The sequence below is a fragment of the Anarhichas minor genome, unplaced genomic scaffold (assembly GCF_050575085.1).
Source record: "Anarhichas minor isolate MPS153535 unplaced genomic scaffold, ASM5057508v1 ptg000040l, whole genome shotgun sequence".
In the NCBI taxonomy this organism is placed as follows: Eukaryota; Metazoa; Chordata; class Actinopteri; order Perciformes; family Anarhichadidae; genus Anarhichas; species Anarhichas minor.
Window position 1 is genome coordinate 7,424,912 of NW_027466486.1, and position 19,270 is coordinate 7,444,181.

Genomic DNA, 19,270 nt, shown 5'->3' on the forward strand with positions numbered 1-19,270 from the left:
AACCCGCAGAGGGACAGCAAGCGAGATAGGGAGACGGGGAGAGGAAGAGAGAGAGCCAGCAGAGTGTCAATCAGTCTGCGTTTTGCCCGCATTGCCCCTTAATTTAATCACTGTTTAATTACTGCTGTCCCCTGAGGGGCGCTCTGTTAGGTTCAGTTACTGAGCTTTTTCCCTTCCTCTGCCTTCGTCTCTGGGTACGTATTTAGCCCTTGGACACTCTCTCTAAAGCGGGCCACTTTCTCAGAAGCCTCAGCAGTATTTCAACCTTACCTCGGGGCCCCTAGCACAAATCTGCTGATGATAATGTCAAGGGCAAAGCACATATGCATATGTGTGATGAAAGCTGCCTGCAGGAGGAGAGACACCACAAACATGCAACTTTATCCAGCAGAGCAAGGGCAGTAAAAACCTGGGAAAGTCTTGAAGAACCAAGTACTCGTCCCTTCAGGGCAACCCCTTCCCAATATAAGTCTCTGCGCGCAGGGTTGGATGTAATGTGAAATCCAAGAGCAACCCATCGTTTAAAAAGCACTGCTCTAAGTCAGGTCAGGTTTTCTTAAATGGTTCCTTGGAACTGTATAGTGTCTGCTACCATATCTATGGCCAAACACAGTGCACATGTTGTGGTTTCTTTGGATTACCAGCAACCCACCGCCACAGATCCTACACAGGGGCTGCGTCGGGGGAATAACTCACGTTTAGCTCTTAAGCTACAGCAATCAATATAAATTTAGCATGGTAATGATCAAGTGCAGGGGGTGTAAGTCTCCCGTGCTTCTCTCTCTCTCTTTTCCTGGTACATGGCACGGAGCTCCAGCTCCCAGAGGCCTGTGGGTAACACAGCTAAGGCGCCACGCTGCACGTCAAACCTCAACTGAGGATTACAGCGGGGAAACAAACAAACAAGGCTGTCTCAGAGTCTTAGCGACAGGCATAGGCAATACCGGGCGCTAGTAATGAAGCCACTGATGGCACACACACCCTCCACAGTTCCCTTCCTGGAGCAGCAGAGGTATTTTAGACTGTGTTAAGGACATAATGGGACAAATAGAGATGATGTGATGAGCGGGCCATGTGTATGTGTGTGTGTGTGTGTGTGTGTGTGTGTGACTGACTGATAGATGAGATGCAGTCTCTCAGGAGAGTGTCCGTGATGATCACTATCGCCAGGGGAGGAGGGTTGAGACAGTTGTGGCTCCTGGGTATTCAGATTGGAGTGTTGACAGGTTTATTATTGAAGTTTTTTTTTTTTCCCCTCGATTCGTTCTATCACTGGATGGGTGGTGTCAGGGTGTGATAGTCACTGTCTTCTTCTGCACTTTCCTTCTTGACAGACAACAAGTGGGCTGTTTCTACATCAGCTAGTCTCTTGCCACTATGGCACAGCCATCTCAAGACATCGGGAGGAGACAACAATAGTGCCGATTAATTGAACGGCATTAGATTTAATGCTTTGCTTTTTACACTCAGAGTTTAAAAAAAAAAATTTTACAGCGTGAAAAGCAGTATTAACGCCAAAAGCGAATCGAAATTGGCCATAGGATCGTGCCAAATGTAATCCCTCTAAACTGGCTCGCTGGCCTTGTTTGTGTCAAGCAGGATGCCCAGCCGGAGTATCAAGGCCTGTAATGCAATTGACGACCTGCTGCCTCTGACATTAATAAAGATGGAACATGTACAGGAAATTAAACTCTCACTTTCCTATTGTAATGAGATCTTATCCATCATGATACTGTTTACCTCACAATCAGATAAAATGATCAAATTGAAGCTCAATCAGGGCCTCATGCAATGCCATCGCTGTAACCTGCTGGCATTACTCTTCTAAATGGATGGAAAAGTGAATGGGATTTAAATAAAGACTCTATATGTTAATGGATAGGGTTTAGCTCCCCTGGTGATCCACTTTCTACAGAGACGGAGTGGTGGTGGTGGTGGTGGGGAGGGGGGGGCAAGGAGCATGTAGCCGGCACTAAAGATGGATGCCAGTAGTTGTTGTGTTATACACATTTCTAATCTTCTTCTTGTTTTAAAAAAAAATGCAAGAAGGAGGAAAGGGAAAATGTTGACCTCAGTAAGTGTCTCAGGCGTCTCTGTGTCCTGGTTCGCCACAAGAGGGAAGTAGCTAGCTACAGAGACAGAACACAGGCCACAGGTCCATAATAGCAATGGAGAGATGTGCGATATATTAACTAAAAGGTATTATCATCTGCTTTACTTTTACACATCACAGGATTTTTATTTTTTTATTTTTCCTTACATGAGCCTATGATCTTTGATACAGAAGAGGGGAAAGTACTATGGACAAGGAGATGAGGCAATGCAGAATTTAATGGTATTGGCTTTTATACGTAATAAGGGGGCACTGATCAAAGGTTCACAATACTCAAAAGCAGCTAGGTTGCACTCAGGAGGGGGACCAAGTGCTCTCCAGCCAGGCTGAGTAAATTGCCAGATCAGCTCATCAGAATTCAACTGGAAGATGTAAGTTAGTGAAGACTAATTGAAGACCGATTTAAGGGGCATCCATCTGGATATGGCAACCCTCTCCCGCTCTCCTTAATTTCTGGTGAATACTAATAATGTTTTTCATATAATAGTGTATGTGTGGATTGGGGAGGGGGGGGAGGGTTTTTGAAATGAAGCAACTCGAATGTACAGGGTGAAATTACTCAGAGGATATCTCAAGCAGACTATCCATTTGCTTGCCCTCTTCGCTTCTCTTGGTGATGGTGGAGGAGCCACGCACTTATGAAGAACAGCACATGTGGGATGTTATCAGCACCTGCTCAACACGGTTATATGAGCCAATTAAACAAGTATGTGTATGATGTCCTCCTCATGATTAGAATCAGAATCTCCGGCTGTGTGGTCCTTCGTGACCTGACTCACGTTAAGATTGAACATTCCACAGAAAAGGGTTCAGTTAATGTAGAGTATTGAGCCACAGCCTGATCAAGAAGTAGGCCACAATGGATGCAACCGCAGATTAATGAAGTCGCGGAGATAAGAGCGAACTGAATTATGTATGCAATATAGGCAGTGCAAATGCTGCAGAATAAATAGAGGTCTTACCTGTAGACTGCGTACTGTACGGTCAGGTGCACTATACGGCAACCTGTGGTGGAAGAGGTACTCAGATCCTCAAGTAAAAGTAGGAATACCATAGTATATAAATACTATTCAAAATGTTCAGTAAAATCACAAAAATGTTATCAGCAAAATGTGATCAACGTATAAAAGACGTATTGTGCAGAATCATGGTTTTATCATTATAGAATAATATATTATTCTTGTTTTATAAAATACCAATATCAGATACTTAGTATAATACCGGTAGATTAGTAGTACAGTACTACATCATATGTTTTAATGTAAAAAGTAACTAGTAAAGTGTCAAATAAATGTGGAGGAGTAAAAAGCACAATATTTCCCTCTGACGAACGATACACGATGCAAACTGTGGAGAGATGTGAAGCTGTAGGACTGTCGACCTCCACCCACACCTTCCTCACCTTTGGAGGAGGAGGATAAGAGTTAAATGAATAAATGAGATCTTAACCACATTTTCAGGAAATGTAAACAACATACAAATGATATTGATCTGCCAACTGCAAACGAGCGGTCAAGTGTTATTCAAGATGAGTCATCAAAAATAATTTGAGGGATCTGGCATGGTAAGAGAGATAAATGAACAAAGTGAACAGAGGGACATAGGATTAGAACTTCTAAAATGTATTTTTCATGTTTCTTGTTTTGGTGCATTCATGCCGTTTAAGCCACACAGCTTTTTTTTCTTCACATGGTCTTCACATGATCCATGTGTTCAGTTTCCATGGATTCAATTCTGTGACCCTACAACATCATTTTTATTCTTACGCTTTGCATCCAGATCTCATGGTGAAAACACCGGGGCAAAGAACGTTGTCAATATGACATTCACAACTGCTGTTATTTCCCCCAGGACATGGAATCACACATTTGAAACAGTCCTCCAGGGAGATATTTAGACAACAGACTGATCCAAACTGCTGGTAACTCAAACCTCGCTGTAATACCGCCGCCTTTAAAATACTTTTAAAATGTGAATAAGACAAAGAGAGAGATATAGGTTAATAGATGTATAGACACAAATTGTGATTTTATTTGTTTTTTTGCACCAAAAATAATGTAAAGATAGTGCCAATGATACAAAATTTTAGATACGTTACGATGATGTGTGTATGTTTAAGACCTTAGGGTCATCAGACATGTCCCACGTGTTTTTATTGTTTTTGAGAGAGGCATATTGCTTTTTCACTCTTCCACAGATCCTCTGTACCTGTAGTATACTGTTGAGGTATTTAGAGAAATGATGAATCCTAAAAAGCTGTCATCATCATGGTGATTCCATTTAGGGTATGATTACTGTCCCAGATGTCAGTGACGATGAAGGCAACAAGGAGGAGTGTTATATTAGTCCCCAATGCCTGGCAACCGTAATACCTTTGCTATTTTACAACCTAACTTTCTCTTACTCCAAGGAGACATTTTCACAATGCTGCTTTGATATGCCTGGCTGCTTGGAAGCTGTTTTAGAAAGGAAAAAAAAAACCTCCCACCGCACCGACAGGTGTCTGATTTCTATTCCCACGGCAAAAGTATGCCACAGCTAGATGAAGATTGCCTGTGGAGATCACCGTTTGTGCGAAATAATAGTGTATCTGGAAATAATGGCCCAGGGACGGTCTACAGGCTTTCAGATGAGATGAATGTTTGGGAAGAAATGATACAACGGTGAGGGAGTGATTGCCGTAATGATAGATTCCTAACCGGACATTTTTCATAAATGGAAACTTGAGTTTTGGCCAGAAAAGAATCAAGAATAGGTATGACAAAGTGTGAGACAATTTAGAGAAAATGTTTTTGTACCAAATTGCTGCATCATGGATGCTCGGGATGCTTTCAGGTAATACAGTTCACGTCTGGGTAGAATCAGTCAAAACATCAAAGTTTGAAACGACGCTTGTTGACCGACTAGTAGAAGCTTCACCAAGTTTTTCATCTGGCGTGTCCTCAATTATTGATTTGATTGATGGGTTTACATTTGTCATAATGCACCGCTGAACATGAAAAAATGGAATACTTTCTATATATATATTTAACACTTAGGGTATATCAAGGCTCTCTTTCAAAGCCATTTTCCTCTGGTATGCAAAATGGAAGGTCTAACCTGAGGGCATGACAATATGATTAGAATGGGAAGTCATTCCTTCCATCCTCACGGCCACTGTGATATAAATATAAGGAAGTGATTAGGGGGTAGAAAAAGCTTTGGTTCATTTATATTTCATACAATTTTAAAAAGTAATCTGACCTATAGACGCTCCATACTGGATATGGAAGTAAGGAAGCTGACATCCGTATAAGACTGCTTAATTTCAATGGAATTACTGCATTATTTACGTCATTAAAACCAACTGTATAACCCACTTTCAGGGGACACATGCACTAATACTAGGTTGGAGATGAAAATAAGGTGACAGCATGGGCACTCTGCAAAGAGATATCTTAAATCAGGCTGATCAGTCGAGCATAATGTGATGGCTATTACATTTAGGCTGTATATATGGATATCTGTCAAGGGATAGGGCATTCTGTTAGTGTGAGATCACATCGCATGAAGCTTGAGAGTTTGACGTCCGAGAGACACTCGTTGCACTCCATCCATTATTAGTGTTGAGATGTGTCAGTTTCGATTTTCACTACATTGCCCTTGTGGTTAATAATTAGATGTTTTGCAAACACTTTTTTTCATTACGAGAGAGTCAGTATCTTCATCCTACAATGAAACCAGTTTCTACTCGCAGCTACCGAGTGACCCTTTAGCGTCTGTATGAGACGCGCCGGGCTTTCAACTGACTCCAATGTAAACCAGTCCATGCCAGTATTACACGGCAAATTATGTAGTATAAAGAGGAGGAATATCCATGTAGAGTGTGATAGGGACGAGGCGGCTGTATCAAACTAAGCAACACAAGGATTTCACCCAGGTGACCGCTGTTCATGTCCCGTGTGAAACTACAGAGTCTGGAGATAATCATGTGTGTGTTTGTCACAATAAAGCTGCTTTAAATTCACATTCTAATTGTGATACCTTAACATACATATATGTCATTTATTTAGCAAATTGTTATGTTGTGACTGCAAACCAATTTAGCTGTAACACAGTGTGGTGCTGTTTTCATGCAACAAGCTATTACAGTGTTCAGCTTTAGTGTTGCTTCCCCCATACACACTCTGCTCTGCATCACCAAGCCAAGGTGAAGCAGGATACTGACATGCATTAACTTTGACCCTGCCCAAACATTTACATACACAAAACACAAACCACGTCTGTTGATGCCCCCATAAACATGACACATATGTGATGTGCCTGTCACACACGGGCCATGTCACTGTGACCGTGTGACATTGTGACAGAGCTCTTATGCCTTTGTGTCTATTTTGTGTACATGTGGGAGGCGGGAGCATGGGGGGGGTTCCATTTTCGGGTTTTTGATGAGTGTGATTGCGTGGGCGCATTTATGCTGCCTCACTTTGACAGCGCTGCTCTGGCTCCATCCTGCAGGTCAGCTGGGGTTTAATTGTCAACCTTAAATATTCATGGGCACATTGAGTAGATAAATGAAGGTATAAGCACACTGTAAAATTTTCAATAGGTCAGGTGTCACTGACTTCACCGGATACAATTTACTGTATGATCCGACATTCGCTGCAATGCCAATTAATATGTTGAGAGCTTGAAAAGAAACCCTAATGGCATTTTCCATTTATGCATTATGCGTAATCTACAATGAGATGGATACCGTTAAGACTAAAGGTGCACCGTAATAAAAAGGAGGGCTTTACGAGGGTGTTTTATATAGGTATGAATCTATATAATTCTAACATAGACTCAAACCTTTGATTCTTTCAGTCATTACTTTTTACCTGAGCATGTGCTCCCTCTTGATAACCCGAGCACAGTGGTCAAATTATTTTACAGTTTATCATCGTACTCTTGGACAAAAGTGATCAAAGCATCTGTACTGCAGGCTCACCAGCTCCAGCTCTTTATGAGTTCAAACCTAACCTGGTTAGCCTGATCACTGAATCTAATACCAGTTCCACCTAACAGACTCCGTCTCTATATTCACATTTACTTATTAGTTACACCCAGCAGCTGCAAAGTGTAACGGTTATGTAGCTAACTTACAAAACACAACTTATAGCTATAATAATTATATTTGACCCGTTTAGATCTAAGTGACATGTTACTGTATGTAGAATATGGTCAACATGTCACTGACACTTCATTCAAATGCTATTTACTAGAGACGCAAACTAGGAATACATTAGATCATTAGATTTCACAAAAATTACAAAATATACCTCTCATCTACTCATTCTCAACTGCATGAATACTGCTTACTCTGAAACACATATTTCTCCATGTATGTATATATGAAAACAAAAAAGTCATATGTACATTTGCAAACGATCATTTTTGGCAGTTATGTTACTGCTTATGTTTCTACACTGACTCCTTTTTTTATGTAGTTGAATGCGTGTGATTGAAAGGCACAACAAATGTTTCCTTGCAACCGATTTACAAATTACTGAAGTCATCACTAGCTGAGACGTGTCTTAAGTTTTAATAATTCGATTTTTACACATGATTAAGTTAGGATCCGCAATTTAGCAACACAATCGAAGCCAACGTGACCTAACTCAGACGCCCAGCTGTCCCCCTCTTGCCAAGGTTAGCATCCCCTCATCCTCTGTGCTTCCATCCCTTTCCTTACTGGCTTATTTGACGATAATTAACCCTGAATGCTACAGAGACAGGCCGGTAGGAGATTGATGGCCTCGTTGGCCTGCTACACCTGTTCCGCCACGAGGCTCACAGTTACCAAACCGTGGCCAAATATGACTGCCCCGGAGCCACGCGTGTTGATGTCAAAGACAAACACAGGTACTCCCCAGTGGCATTGGTGTTCTGTATCGGGCAACATTGTGACCACAACCTCTGGTTAAACTCATTATTCCACTCAAGGCCGGCTGCTCTAAGGGGGCATCCTGGGCTCCTTTTGTCCCAATTATCCATTCATCTGCAGCTTCACATCTTCCTGCATGAAGATGCGCTGACTTACTACAAAAGGCATATTTCATCAGGCCAGTCCCTTTGTCAGTCAGTCCGGAAGGAAACGATTGCACATTTGGGAGCTTGGCAGCACATGGGGACTGTACAATTGACAGTTGAAGGTTGTCAGTGTCTATATACTGTGTTTTGCTGTGAAAGCAGATAATCATGCCAATGCTGAATGGCATTTCCAGGCTCCGCACTTGTGCTCACTATTACCATGAACAGATGTTAATTACTTCTTTCTTTTTTTTCTCACTTTACTTGAGATGTTCATCACTCCCGGTGGAGGCTCAGGTCTTCTTCTCAGCATGGTGGGGTGAAGCTTGGGCCTCGGCAATGTGTTCTACGCATGGGGCTTTCGGGAGTGGGGGAATAATCGAATGCAGAAAAGTGTTTAATTTTTCATAAACAGAGGAACCACCAAATGCCCACAACTAACAATGTACCCCAAAGCAGATGTAGAGCGTTTTTAATTTATGGAGAACTGAGCGGAATGGGCAGATGGAGCAAGAGGAGGTGGAGGCATGCTGAGGGACTCCACTTTTCTCTCTTCTCACCTCACAAACAAGAGAAGCCTGTGAGCGTGTGCCACAACTCTCACCAACACACTCCCACACAACGCTCAAAGACACGAGCACATGCACAAGCGCAGACATGTACCACCATATACATGCACACACTCCCCACCGCCTCCATCACTTCCACCACACACAGAACGCACAAACACACACTTATCACCCCTTTTTCAACACAATCCCACTCTCCCTTGTAACCCACAACAAGACATGCATGGATACATCCCCCTCCCAGACACACACACACACACACACACACACACATGCATTATCAAAAAATGATCCCACCACCATCACCCCCTCACAGACACACACACAATCGAATCCTCTGGGTTCGACTGGACCCGATTGTGAACACTCAGTAATGAACTGCCTCATGCGCTATACAGAGTCTGCAGGAAGTAGACAGGCTTCGTTCTGGTGGGCCATATGTAGGTATGAATATGCATGGAAATCTGTCATGCAGGCAACCAGCACTACATATATATGATGTCAAAGGTCACAGTGTGAGGAGTGAAATTAGCTCTCTGTCGGGCATTTGGAGACATGTAAGACTGTGTTTGGAAGCCGTGGGCGGACTGTGAATCATGCTAATGTGTGAATTTAGTCCTTGCCTCACTTTTAGAGGACAACATTAATTGAGAAGTTTGGCCACTTAGTATTATCTGTTTTTATTCGAGGTAGACAAAAATGTGGAAGTCAATTGGTGCATGTTGCAAATACAACAAGGCCGCACTAAAGATATGCTGGCCCATCATTTCTGTCTTCCTGGCACAATTGTTGCCGCAACCTTACTTGCATTTTTAAAAGCCAAAGCAATGCTGTATTTGGAATATTTATGTTGAATTTATGTTTAACAGGGGCTTGAAGTGGAAAAGTATCTGTTTCGTGAAAACCTAATTGCAGTGAGACTGTTTGTAATTTTAGGGTGAACACCACAATTTCCAAGGTTTGTAATGAAACCCTTCTGTTTGAGTGTAAGGTATGGAGTTCTCTTAATACAGCCATGCTATACTGCCAAGACGTGGAGTACAGTGTCCACTGTAAAGTTATGTAATGCTTTATGAAAAGGATAATTGAAGGTACATAGCCACTGACTCAGTAAAAATGTAAAAATGTGCACAGAGTACAGTATCTGAACTGTATCGACATGATGCCAGTCATACTGAAGGAGCCTGAGCAGTTTTGCTTTATCTCAGCATCTCTTCTGGTTTTCTATGATTGCCATTTGATTGAACAACTTCCCTCACAGGCTCTGCTATTTGACATGGTTTTGTTAGAGTCATTTTTTTTTTTTGCCCTAGTGTTTTATCTCTCCCAGCTGACATGTCACTTCAATCCTAAATCCAAATTCTCGTTAAAAAAAACAAAAATAAAGATAGAAGGTATAGTGGGAAGTGCAGCCTTCCAACAACCACAACTATCTCCAGCTTGTTAACTATTTATTTGAGGTGACATTAGCCCAGCATTGTGCTTTGCCATAACACATGTGTCCCCAGGCATGGCCCAGACGGCCTCACTGTCCCGCAGTCTTTCTGCTGTAAATTCCCCACTTAAAATTTCATGATCTCCGCTCGGCAGGATACCACTTCCATCATGAAAGAGTTCTCAAACCTAATAACCGTTACTACTCTGGCGGAGCCATCAAAAACCTATTTGTTTCAACAAAAGCCCTCTCCCCCATGCAATGCTGCTGGGTAATAATGCCAGATAGGTTTTAAGGGCAATGAATTGTGGAATTACCATTTTCTCCTCTCTCTGTCTCTGTCTCTCTCTTTCTATCCTTCCTTCCCCCCTCTCTCTCTCTCTCTCTCTCTCTCTCTCTCTCTCTCTCAAGATCATTATATTAAACACTTAATTATTCATTGGTAATGTCTGTCATGGTGAAATATTGTCCTCTGCCAATCTGAATGCATCATACTGCCGAGGCCTGCTTCTCTTCCCGAGGTTAATGGCACAGCCTTCACTTGCATTAGCTTGGCTAAATGCGGTGCACCTCATAAGTCAAAGTTCCCTAAGTGAGTGGAGAAGTCATCACCTCGAGCGCTCTCTTTTTCTTTCTCCTTCAGCACGTGGGTCAGTGAGATCATCCTCACACAGGAACTAGCTCGAAACACACACACACACACACACAAATACGTTCGTGTCCACATTGGATCTTTATTGTTTAATCTGAGGATGGTTTGGGTTTGACGGAGTGGTTGCAGCGGAATGGGGCCTTTTAAAGGTGAGGGGTGAGTGGATCACCATTCATGCAGTGCACTCATGGACTGAGCATCCATAGATGGCCCCTATAGGGTACAGAGTAGTATGACTAAATCATGAGACTGACATTAGTCATTCCATACCACATGTTCAATTTGGACAGACATAAACAGTATTAAACAGATTACAGGAGATAGTGGTGACAAGATCTCTCAGGTCTGATGCGAAGATGCATGGCACCCTCCTTGTGTTAATACACTCTGGCATGCAATATTTCTTCTGCAAATATGCAGTGCTAACAAAAATGATAGTTTTGTGCACTTAAGCAAATTGCATGTTGATTACATCTTCCTGATATTGCTAAAATGAAATGTATTCTATCATCGGTTAACAGGGTATTACACGTCATAAGAAATCCTTCCGGGATGAAAAAAAATATATAAACATTTAGTTGTGTGCCAATAACGGGAAACGCTGACATATGGGTAAACATTTCACCAGCTTTGCAGCTTTCCTCTGCGGCAAATAAAATTAATACCAGAAACAATTAATTTTATTTGAAGGGAGGTCATTTTGTTTTAACCTCGCTGAATGAAGTGGCAGAGAAACGGGGCAGAAGGATGCCGGAGATTAATACCGTTTCATGAAAGCCAATATGGATCATTATTTTACAGCCTTCTATTACCTGCTTAAACATGTGTGTCTTAATGTCAGCACATTATTAAAGGTGCCAGCAAAAATGCGTCTGAGCTGCCCTGATGCTTACCTCACCACTGGGCCATCCAGAAAGAATCAGTTAGAAGAAGAAAAAAAAGATATTGGAAAAGCTTGCAGTCCTTGTCAGCGGATTCTCAAAGGGCCATAATGAAAACAACATGCTTACATTTGTGATTGGGCCTGCAGAAAATATATAAATGACTTGTGCATTGTTAATTTCCAGGAATAATTTAACACCTTTGCAGTTACAATATCTTCAGATATCTTTTAGTACCAGTGTGACTTCCTATTGGAAAGCATTTGACAGACTCAACAAAATCAAGTCCAGTCAGTAAGAGGAGCAACCCTGTTTTTTTTCTTTTACTTTTTAGACTTTAGATGCTTGTTAAAACAGAGAGGAGAGAGAACGTATCAACAAAAATACCATGGCTGGTTCCTTTAAATCATTTGTTTGCTGTTAGTTAATGACTCCTGAAGTCCAACAGTGCATTTGGATGATGCAATTTCTGACCTTCACTTTACAGTTGACTTTGCGCAATGAAGAGCTCATTAGTGAACCATCTAATCTCATTAGACGACGCTGGGCGAAGGTGGCACTGCGACAAGGTAACCAGCCTCTCTCTCTCTCTCTCTCTCTCTCTCTCTCTCTCTCTCTTTCTCTTTGGTTTGGACCAGGAGCAGAAACAGGTGTGAGAGCGGGCGTGCAAGTCTGGGACAGGCGGAGCCCTCGCTAACCCTTCTCCTCTAATTGCTGTGGATGGCAGCATGCTCTCGCTATCTGCTGCCTTTCATAGCAGTTGGTGTTTGGCAAGAGGCTTTTATGTTTGCTTTAGCTGATGCGTTGCTACTTATTGTGGCTCTGTCAAAGGAATACTTTTTGCATCCTTAGTTGAAGTGAAAACGTGTGCGTCCCTCATGGACGTGGATGCCAACTGCTCCAAGACACATTAGAGTAACACAGTCACTTTTGAAACGTCTAGCAACAATCTGATGTTGATTTAGTATCTTTCTGCAACTATTTACAAGAACGTTCTGCACATAGAGAAAGAGACAGAGGCACTGTAGCACAGCTTTGGGGATTAAACAATGTATAAGCAGCCTTACTGGTTTCACTAACTCCTTGAGTATATAGGGCTAGTTATTCCTATGTTGACAACAAAGATAATTAAATTTTAGCTTGCTGTAAGACGCTAGTCTTGCAGGTTTAACATGCTACGATGCAAGTCTTAAATCATTCATATCATTCCCTGTTACATTACACTTTGTTCTGGAGTCTAATCTCAGTATACCAATGAGCTGGTTTTCTGATGCACCCCATTGATATTTTTTCCTCTCAGCATTTGATAACATCAGCTCCAAATTTAGGATTTACTCTGCTGTCTGCACATTTTTGTCTGCGAGGCTCATATTCCAGACCATGTGGAGCCGTATTTATTGTCGCAGCTTATTTAAATAATAACAAGCATGTCAGCGCACATTATGACCCTCTGTCAAGGTAATAACACATTGCCATTGCTGTTGGGAGGCAAATATTAAACCATAGATCAACGTTTAACAATGCATAATGGACTGGATCTGCATGTTTCCATTTCAGTTGGCCTTCGGCTATATTAGAATAATTTAATGCTCCAAATAATATGAAAAATCTTTTGTTATTATTGCTTTTTTGATAAATAGTTAAGGGAATCAGTGTTACATGTATTATCAAATATGAGGTTGTTTTTATGTGACGTTAGTGAGTCTGTGCCTTTGTAGAAAAACTGTAAAGCAAAATCACATGTATAAACTATAAATGAATCATTCTCTGTGATGTATACTATGTGCCTGTGTACAGTGCTGCATATATAAAACTAGTCAATATGGGCCCAAAGGTTAGTGGGTTTTTTTGCTCTCTTCACGCCGAAACTCCATTCAAGTCAATGAAGAAATTTTGCTTCGATTTTTCGGGAAACGGCTGGGCAAATCTCTGAGAAAAGTCAGAGCACACGATTCCCGATCGGGCCGCACGTTTTTTGATGTATTTTGTGCGCAGGTGTTGGCAACGCTGTGGGGCGAGAAGCGCGGCAAACTTTTGTACGGAAGATGGAGAATAAGAAGAATAGTAAACCCCGCAGGATTATAGTCAGTGTGCTGTGCCACACAGCACACTGACTTAATTCAATTGAATCCTCTAACATTGTGTCGATGTAAACACGTATATATGTTACCAAAATAGGTTTATATGCTACATTTCTGCTGTTTGACATGCAGCTGGGTCTTGTTATCCCGTGTGTGTTTGACCAAACTAACTAATATTAGTAGAGACACTCCAGCTGCACAAACGCACACACTCACACACACTCCACACTTCCTTATCATGGCTAGGTGGTGATTCTGCTCAAGGTTCAATGGACCATCAACTGGAAAATCTCCCCCGGCTGATCCTGAGTCAGTGTGTGTTGGGTGCCAGGCCTGCAGCGTTTGCCCCGGGGATTCCTCCTTGGATCAGCTGTTGCTAGCTGAGCCAGCAGCTAACAGAGCCCTGGGGAGCTCCAGGTGGTTCTGATTAGCTCTCCACGGAAGAGAAGGGTCAGGGGAAGGCAGCTCGGGTTACCTTCGCAGAGGTGGAAAGGAAGAAAGAAAGGGGAGGGGAAAGAGAAAAGCAGAGTGTGGCGGACAGGCAAATGAGTGGTTGCGGGGCAGTGAGTGGGGAATTAGACACATGTCGAGCTAAGGTCTCCATTTTCCTGCAATCAGCACGACACCTGGCCTCGTCTTAATTGGTCAGGATACCTCACCTAATCCATCGCCTGTCCTCCTCAGTGTCTGGAGCCCTCTAAGCGCCATTCAGCGCTGAGGCGAATGGACAAAAGCCAGGGATGAAAAAGGGGCCTCTCTTTGAGACCTAATCCAATTAGATAACTGTTAGAAAACTGTGAGTAGAGTTGCACGTCCCTCAAAAGAAGACACGAACTCTGGCAACCTCTGTGACCTCGGAGAATGCCATCTTGTTAAGAGTCGCAGCAGGGACCCCTTTCCCTCTCTCTTGATCTCTCTGACCAGAGGGTGTGTGTGTGTGTGTGTGTTTGCGTGTGTGTGTGTGTGTGTTTGGCTGTGTGTGTGTGTGTTTGAGAAAGACACAGAGAGAGGGATAAATGGTCCTGATTCATATAACAGCTAGTCTACATCTCATCCAAGTCTAAAATAAATCAGTGTCTGAAGGGGCTCTCCTGATAGTTGTGTAATGGCTCCTCTGTTTGTTTTTCGTTTAAACTTAATTAACTCTTTAATACTTTTATGTAAACACAACAAAACAAAATAAAGCAAAACAACACAAGAGCCACTCCAGCATATAAAAGTACAGAAACTGCACTGCAGGGACCGATCTGATTTATTCCTATTTACAGAATCAGGCTTGCCTTAGGTGATATCTTTGCCAGTAAATACATGAATATGTATCGCTGCTTTTTGAGACATGCAATGACTCACACATTTCCCGTACACTGGCTATTTTGCTTCCAGCTAAAAATTAAAATAAAAACGTTTCAGGCGCCGCATTAAAAAGCCAGTGTTTTACATTTTTGAAACACATCTAAGTATTGTAAACTTGTGATGTGCCCTGCGAACGTGGCGTGGCCTCGGAGACTGCCCCTAATTGTTTGCTAAAGGGGGGCACCGGCCGGCCCTCGTAATACCCCATAATGTCCCTGCATAGTGATCAAACAATGAAATGTAATCAGTGGCCTCCAGTCTTCTTCCCATAAAAATGTGTTCTCTAATATAAAGTTCATTTCTATGAATATTATAGCAGCATATCATTTGTTGAATATTTCATTTGATCTCCACCTTTAATAATGCAAAATGAGGAATAGAACATTCGCCCTTTTTCCTATAGATGATGACTTTGTCCACTGTTGTAGATCACATATTACATTACAAGGTGTAGTATCTTTAAATATAAGCGTAGTCAAAAAATTTCACCTCCTGCAATAGTTAGTACGCCACACCTTAGGGCATTTTGACTGTCATTGAAATATAATGAATCACAATGATGAAGGTTTAAGTAAATGTCTAAAGTGAAGCATTGCTTGACACCTGCTCACTTTGAATGAACTTTGAATTAGCTGGGTGGCGGGGAGAGGTAGTGACAACTCTTTGCAGAGACTGACGGTACTGCAAGACATAAAGATACTAAAACAGTTACGTAAGGGCTGCACAAGCTCCCTGCACAGCTTTGGATGCTTATTTAATGTAATTGTGCAACATTATAAGCATGCAAATGCAGTGTGTAGACATGGCAACCCTGTTGGAAAAAGCCTTGAGGCTATCTCCCCTTTGTTTCCTTCCCCTCTCAGCCATGTTCTAATTGTATTATCGCCGTCATTTTAGTTATTTGCTTCTCTCTCGTTTTCTGTCTCCCTCCTCTAAATGTCTTTGTATAGCAATCATCAAGGTGATAATTGCATTGCCAGTCCCCAGTAAGAGACATTCTTAATTATTTCAGCATTAGGCGGTAGTTATACAGGCAATTAATGCTTGACTTCACAATTATATACTTTGTTTGATTGCCTTTTATCAGCAGGATACAATGGGCTTATTTGCGGCTGACAAGAGGAGCGCCACAGTTTTATACAAAAGATAAGTGATGTGACATTCCCTGTATGGCTTCTATTCACATGCAAACATCGCATGTTGCGTTGAAGTGCTTTTAATCTCACAAACACCCCACGCATGAAAACAGTTGTGGACGCTGAATGAGCTGTCAAGGCATGAAAAGCAGTCTGGGTCATTCTGCGTCTGTGAAGACTTTTGATGCCTTCTCCGCCAGTCTCACTTTGAGTTTGGTCTCAATTGTTGACAATGGATCACGTTTTCCTAACTCAAACGAATCACTCAAGTGCCATGCTTTTTACGTGCCGAGGAGTTGCTTGAACCTTTGTGCTTTATTGTTCGCTGACGTGGTCTCTCTCTGTATCATACCTCAAGCATCTGCAATCTTAGTAACAGTAACACACTGAAAACATGTTGCTAATAAGTGACATTATATTTTGTGTGCTGCTTTATAATTTGATTCAGACCTAATTACACTCTGGTATACACCTGGCACTAGCCCTCACTACCACATTCCTCTGTCTTTAAAGTCTTGGCCCGGGCATCAAAGCCGCCTGGTTTTGATGATATTTTGGCACTGCTCAGTGTTGGCTGCAACTTAAATGGGATTAGAGTGTTGGACTTTAAAAAAAAAAAGGAGCCGCTGCTCTTCGTTTCAGCAGAACAGGATATTATAAGTACTTTTCAATGTCAAAACGTACAGGAGAACTTTAAACATATTGAAGGAAACTGCAAAACAGAAAAGTGTCCATAGAGTCTCTGTTATCATCAACTCCTTCATCCTCAGCTAGTCTGCTGCATCAATATTAAATACATATGTACCAGACTACATTCAGCACCGACCCTTGAACAGTGCAGTCCAGTCAAGTGCGCACTCTTTGGACAGCACTTTGGCAGAACATGCCAACATTATCAGAAGCTAAATTGGGTTGGCATATGCTAGCCAAGCGCACCAGATGTCCCATTAAATAAAAATACACTTTTCATGACACCTGATGGTATGGGCAGAACTTGCAGACAAGTGAAGGTTAGAGGCCAGCATACAAATGAAAGTGAATTCAGCACACACTGTTCACAGATGTGCATTTTCATTGTTTGCTACCTGCCAATTCATGGCTTATTCTGTTCCTAATTAGTTTAAAAAAATAAAGTTGGGATGCTTTTTTGCTGTGATATTGATCATTGATAAGGCTGGAACAGTGGCAGCTTACTACCTGGTGACTACTAAAGCTACTACTGGCTACCTCAGTGACAAAAAAATATATTTTTAAAGCTGCATTTGGTCCTTTCTGGCCGTTAGATCACTACGTAGCAATACCACTAAACACATAGCTCAGTGTAACATTGGCCCATTAACTCATGGCTTCATATTGATCTGCGATAAGGCTGCAGCAGCACAAATGATGCAACACCAGTGCACATCCAAGACACAGAGAGCAACATCAGCAGCCAGTTGGAGAAGCATTTCCACTCTCCGAACAAATGTCAAATGTCCAAAAGTTTTTGTATAATGAATCATTATTTGATTGCTCTATAATAGCATTGCTATTAGTAATTGTAATGTTACTTTTTTGTTACTGTTTTGCTGTTATGCTTGACATCTGTCTTCAAGAACTAAATTGTTATTATGAATAAAGAACTGTTAACAGTAAATATGTCTCTGCTGCTCAAGCTAGAGACAAAAATGACGGATCCTGTAACAAATAGCACAAATAAAAAAGGTTTTGAGAAAAGAATGTCTCTTGCATAATTTATTGGGAAACCATTTTCTGTATGAATTGTGTTTGTGTGTATATAAAAGGCTCCTGCTCGTTTCCATCATCAATGAGTCTTCCTCTGAGCTGCAGTGATGGAATAAGAGAGCAAATAGGCCAATCTTTGCTGAAATCATGCCATCCCAATTAATATGCAACCCCATAGTTTATGTATGCGACAATTAATGTTCTTCATTATTGATAATTAAGATCAACTAGCTTCCTGCTGTGTTTGAGAAGTTCTGTTTTAAAACCTGACTGGTTATTCTACAAACATTTCTGATATTTCTGACATAATTATGAAGGAAAGCAAAATGTTTACTGATCATGTTAATCTGAGCGCATTAATATTTTACATTTTTATTATGAACACAGTACTTTTGATCAGGCTTCTCATCCCAGTAGGATAACACTCATCTTAACATTAAGTGTAGATTTCCTTTTTAAAATCAATTTATTGGTTTTATAATACCTTGTCCTAGGAGGTGCTGCAACTAAGTCAGCACTCCTACTGCCCCTGCCATTTCCATAAATAATAATGACAATAATAAAAAATGAAAACATTAAAACATGGGGAAAGTAGATCACCAACACTGAGTTTTAATAGTCTCAAACAGACTTATTTGATACTTTTATACTCTATAAAATGTCTGTAGCACCAGTGCGCTGTGCAAACAAAGTTAGGGTAGGCCTGTAGGTTGCATCTACCTGTAATCGGACTGGTTTAATGCACCACCCAGCCGCCCCTATGCTAAGTGACACAAATCAAACGCGCTCAGGAGGTCGTCACATGATCGACAGGTGCCACTGGGCCTGGTTAACATGCTAAATGCTGTAATGCACATGGTGAATCCTGCAGGTCATTTCTCTGTTCACTTACAGACTTTCCCCTTCAGTGAGGAGTGTGAGGCCTTTCTGCAGTTTGCCACAATAATCTGCCACAATTGTTGTGACTGCAGAGCGTCTTCCAGGTCTAAAATGTTTGAAAACGTTGAGGAGGGCAGTGGGAGACCACAGAGGCCGAGGGGGCTGGAGACACACTGAGGATTAGGGTGACCAGACGTCCGGATTTAGGCCGGACAGTCCGGATTTTCAATGCCCTGTCCGGCGTCCGGACGCGTATTTGTCCTCCTTTTTGGAGTTCCACTGGGCCTAAAGAGCCGCGCGATAGAATATTTTGCTGGAACGCAGTCTAACAAATGATTGGTTAAAAGCGTTGTCAAATAAATATCTGATAGGCTTAGGTTAGGTTCTAGCCCTAT

At 41.8% G+C, this 19,270-nt stretch overlaps 1 protein-coding gene across 1 annotated transcript in view; it reads left to right on the forward strand.

Annotated features, from left to right (window-relative positions):
- dcdc2c (doublecortin domain containing 2C) overlaps positions 1-3,936 on the forward strand; it is a 31,172-nt gene extending 27,236 nt beyond the window's left edge. Inside the window, exon 12 of the mRNA XM_076108502.1 lies at positions 3,893-3,936. Coding sequence (XP_075964617.1) covers positions 3,893-3,936 — 44 coding nt within the window. The remainder of the gene's footprint in view (positions 1-3,892) is intronic.
- The last annotated feature ends 15,334 nt before the right edge of the window (positions 3,937-19,270 follow it).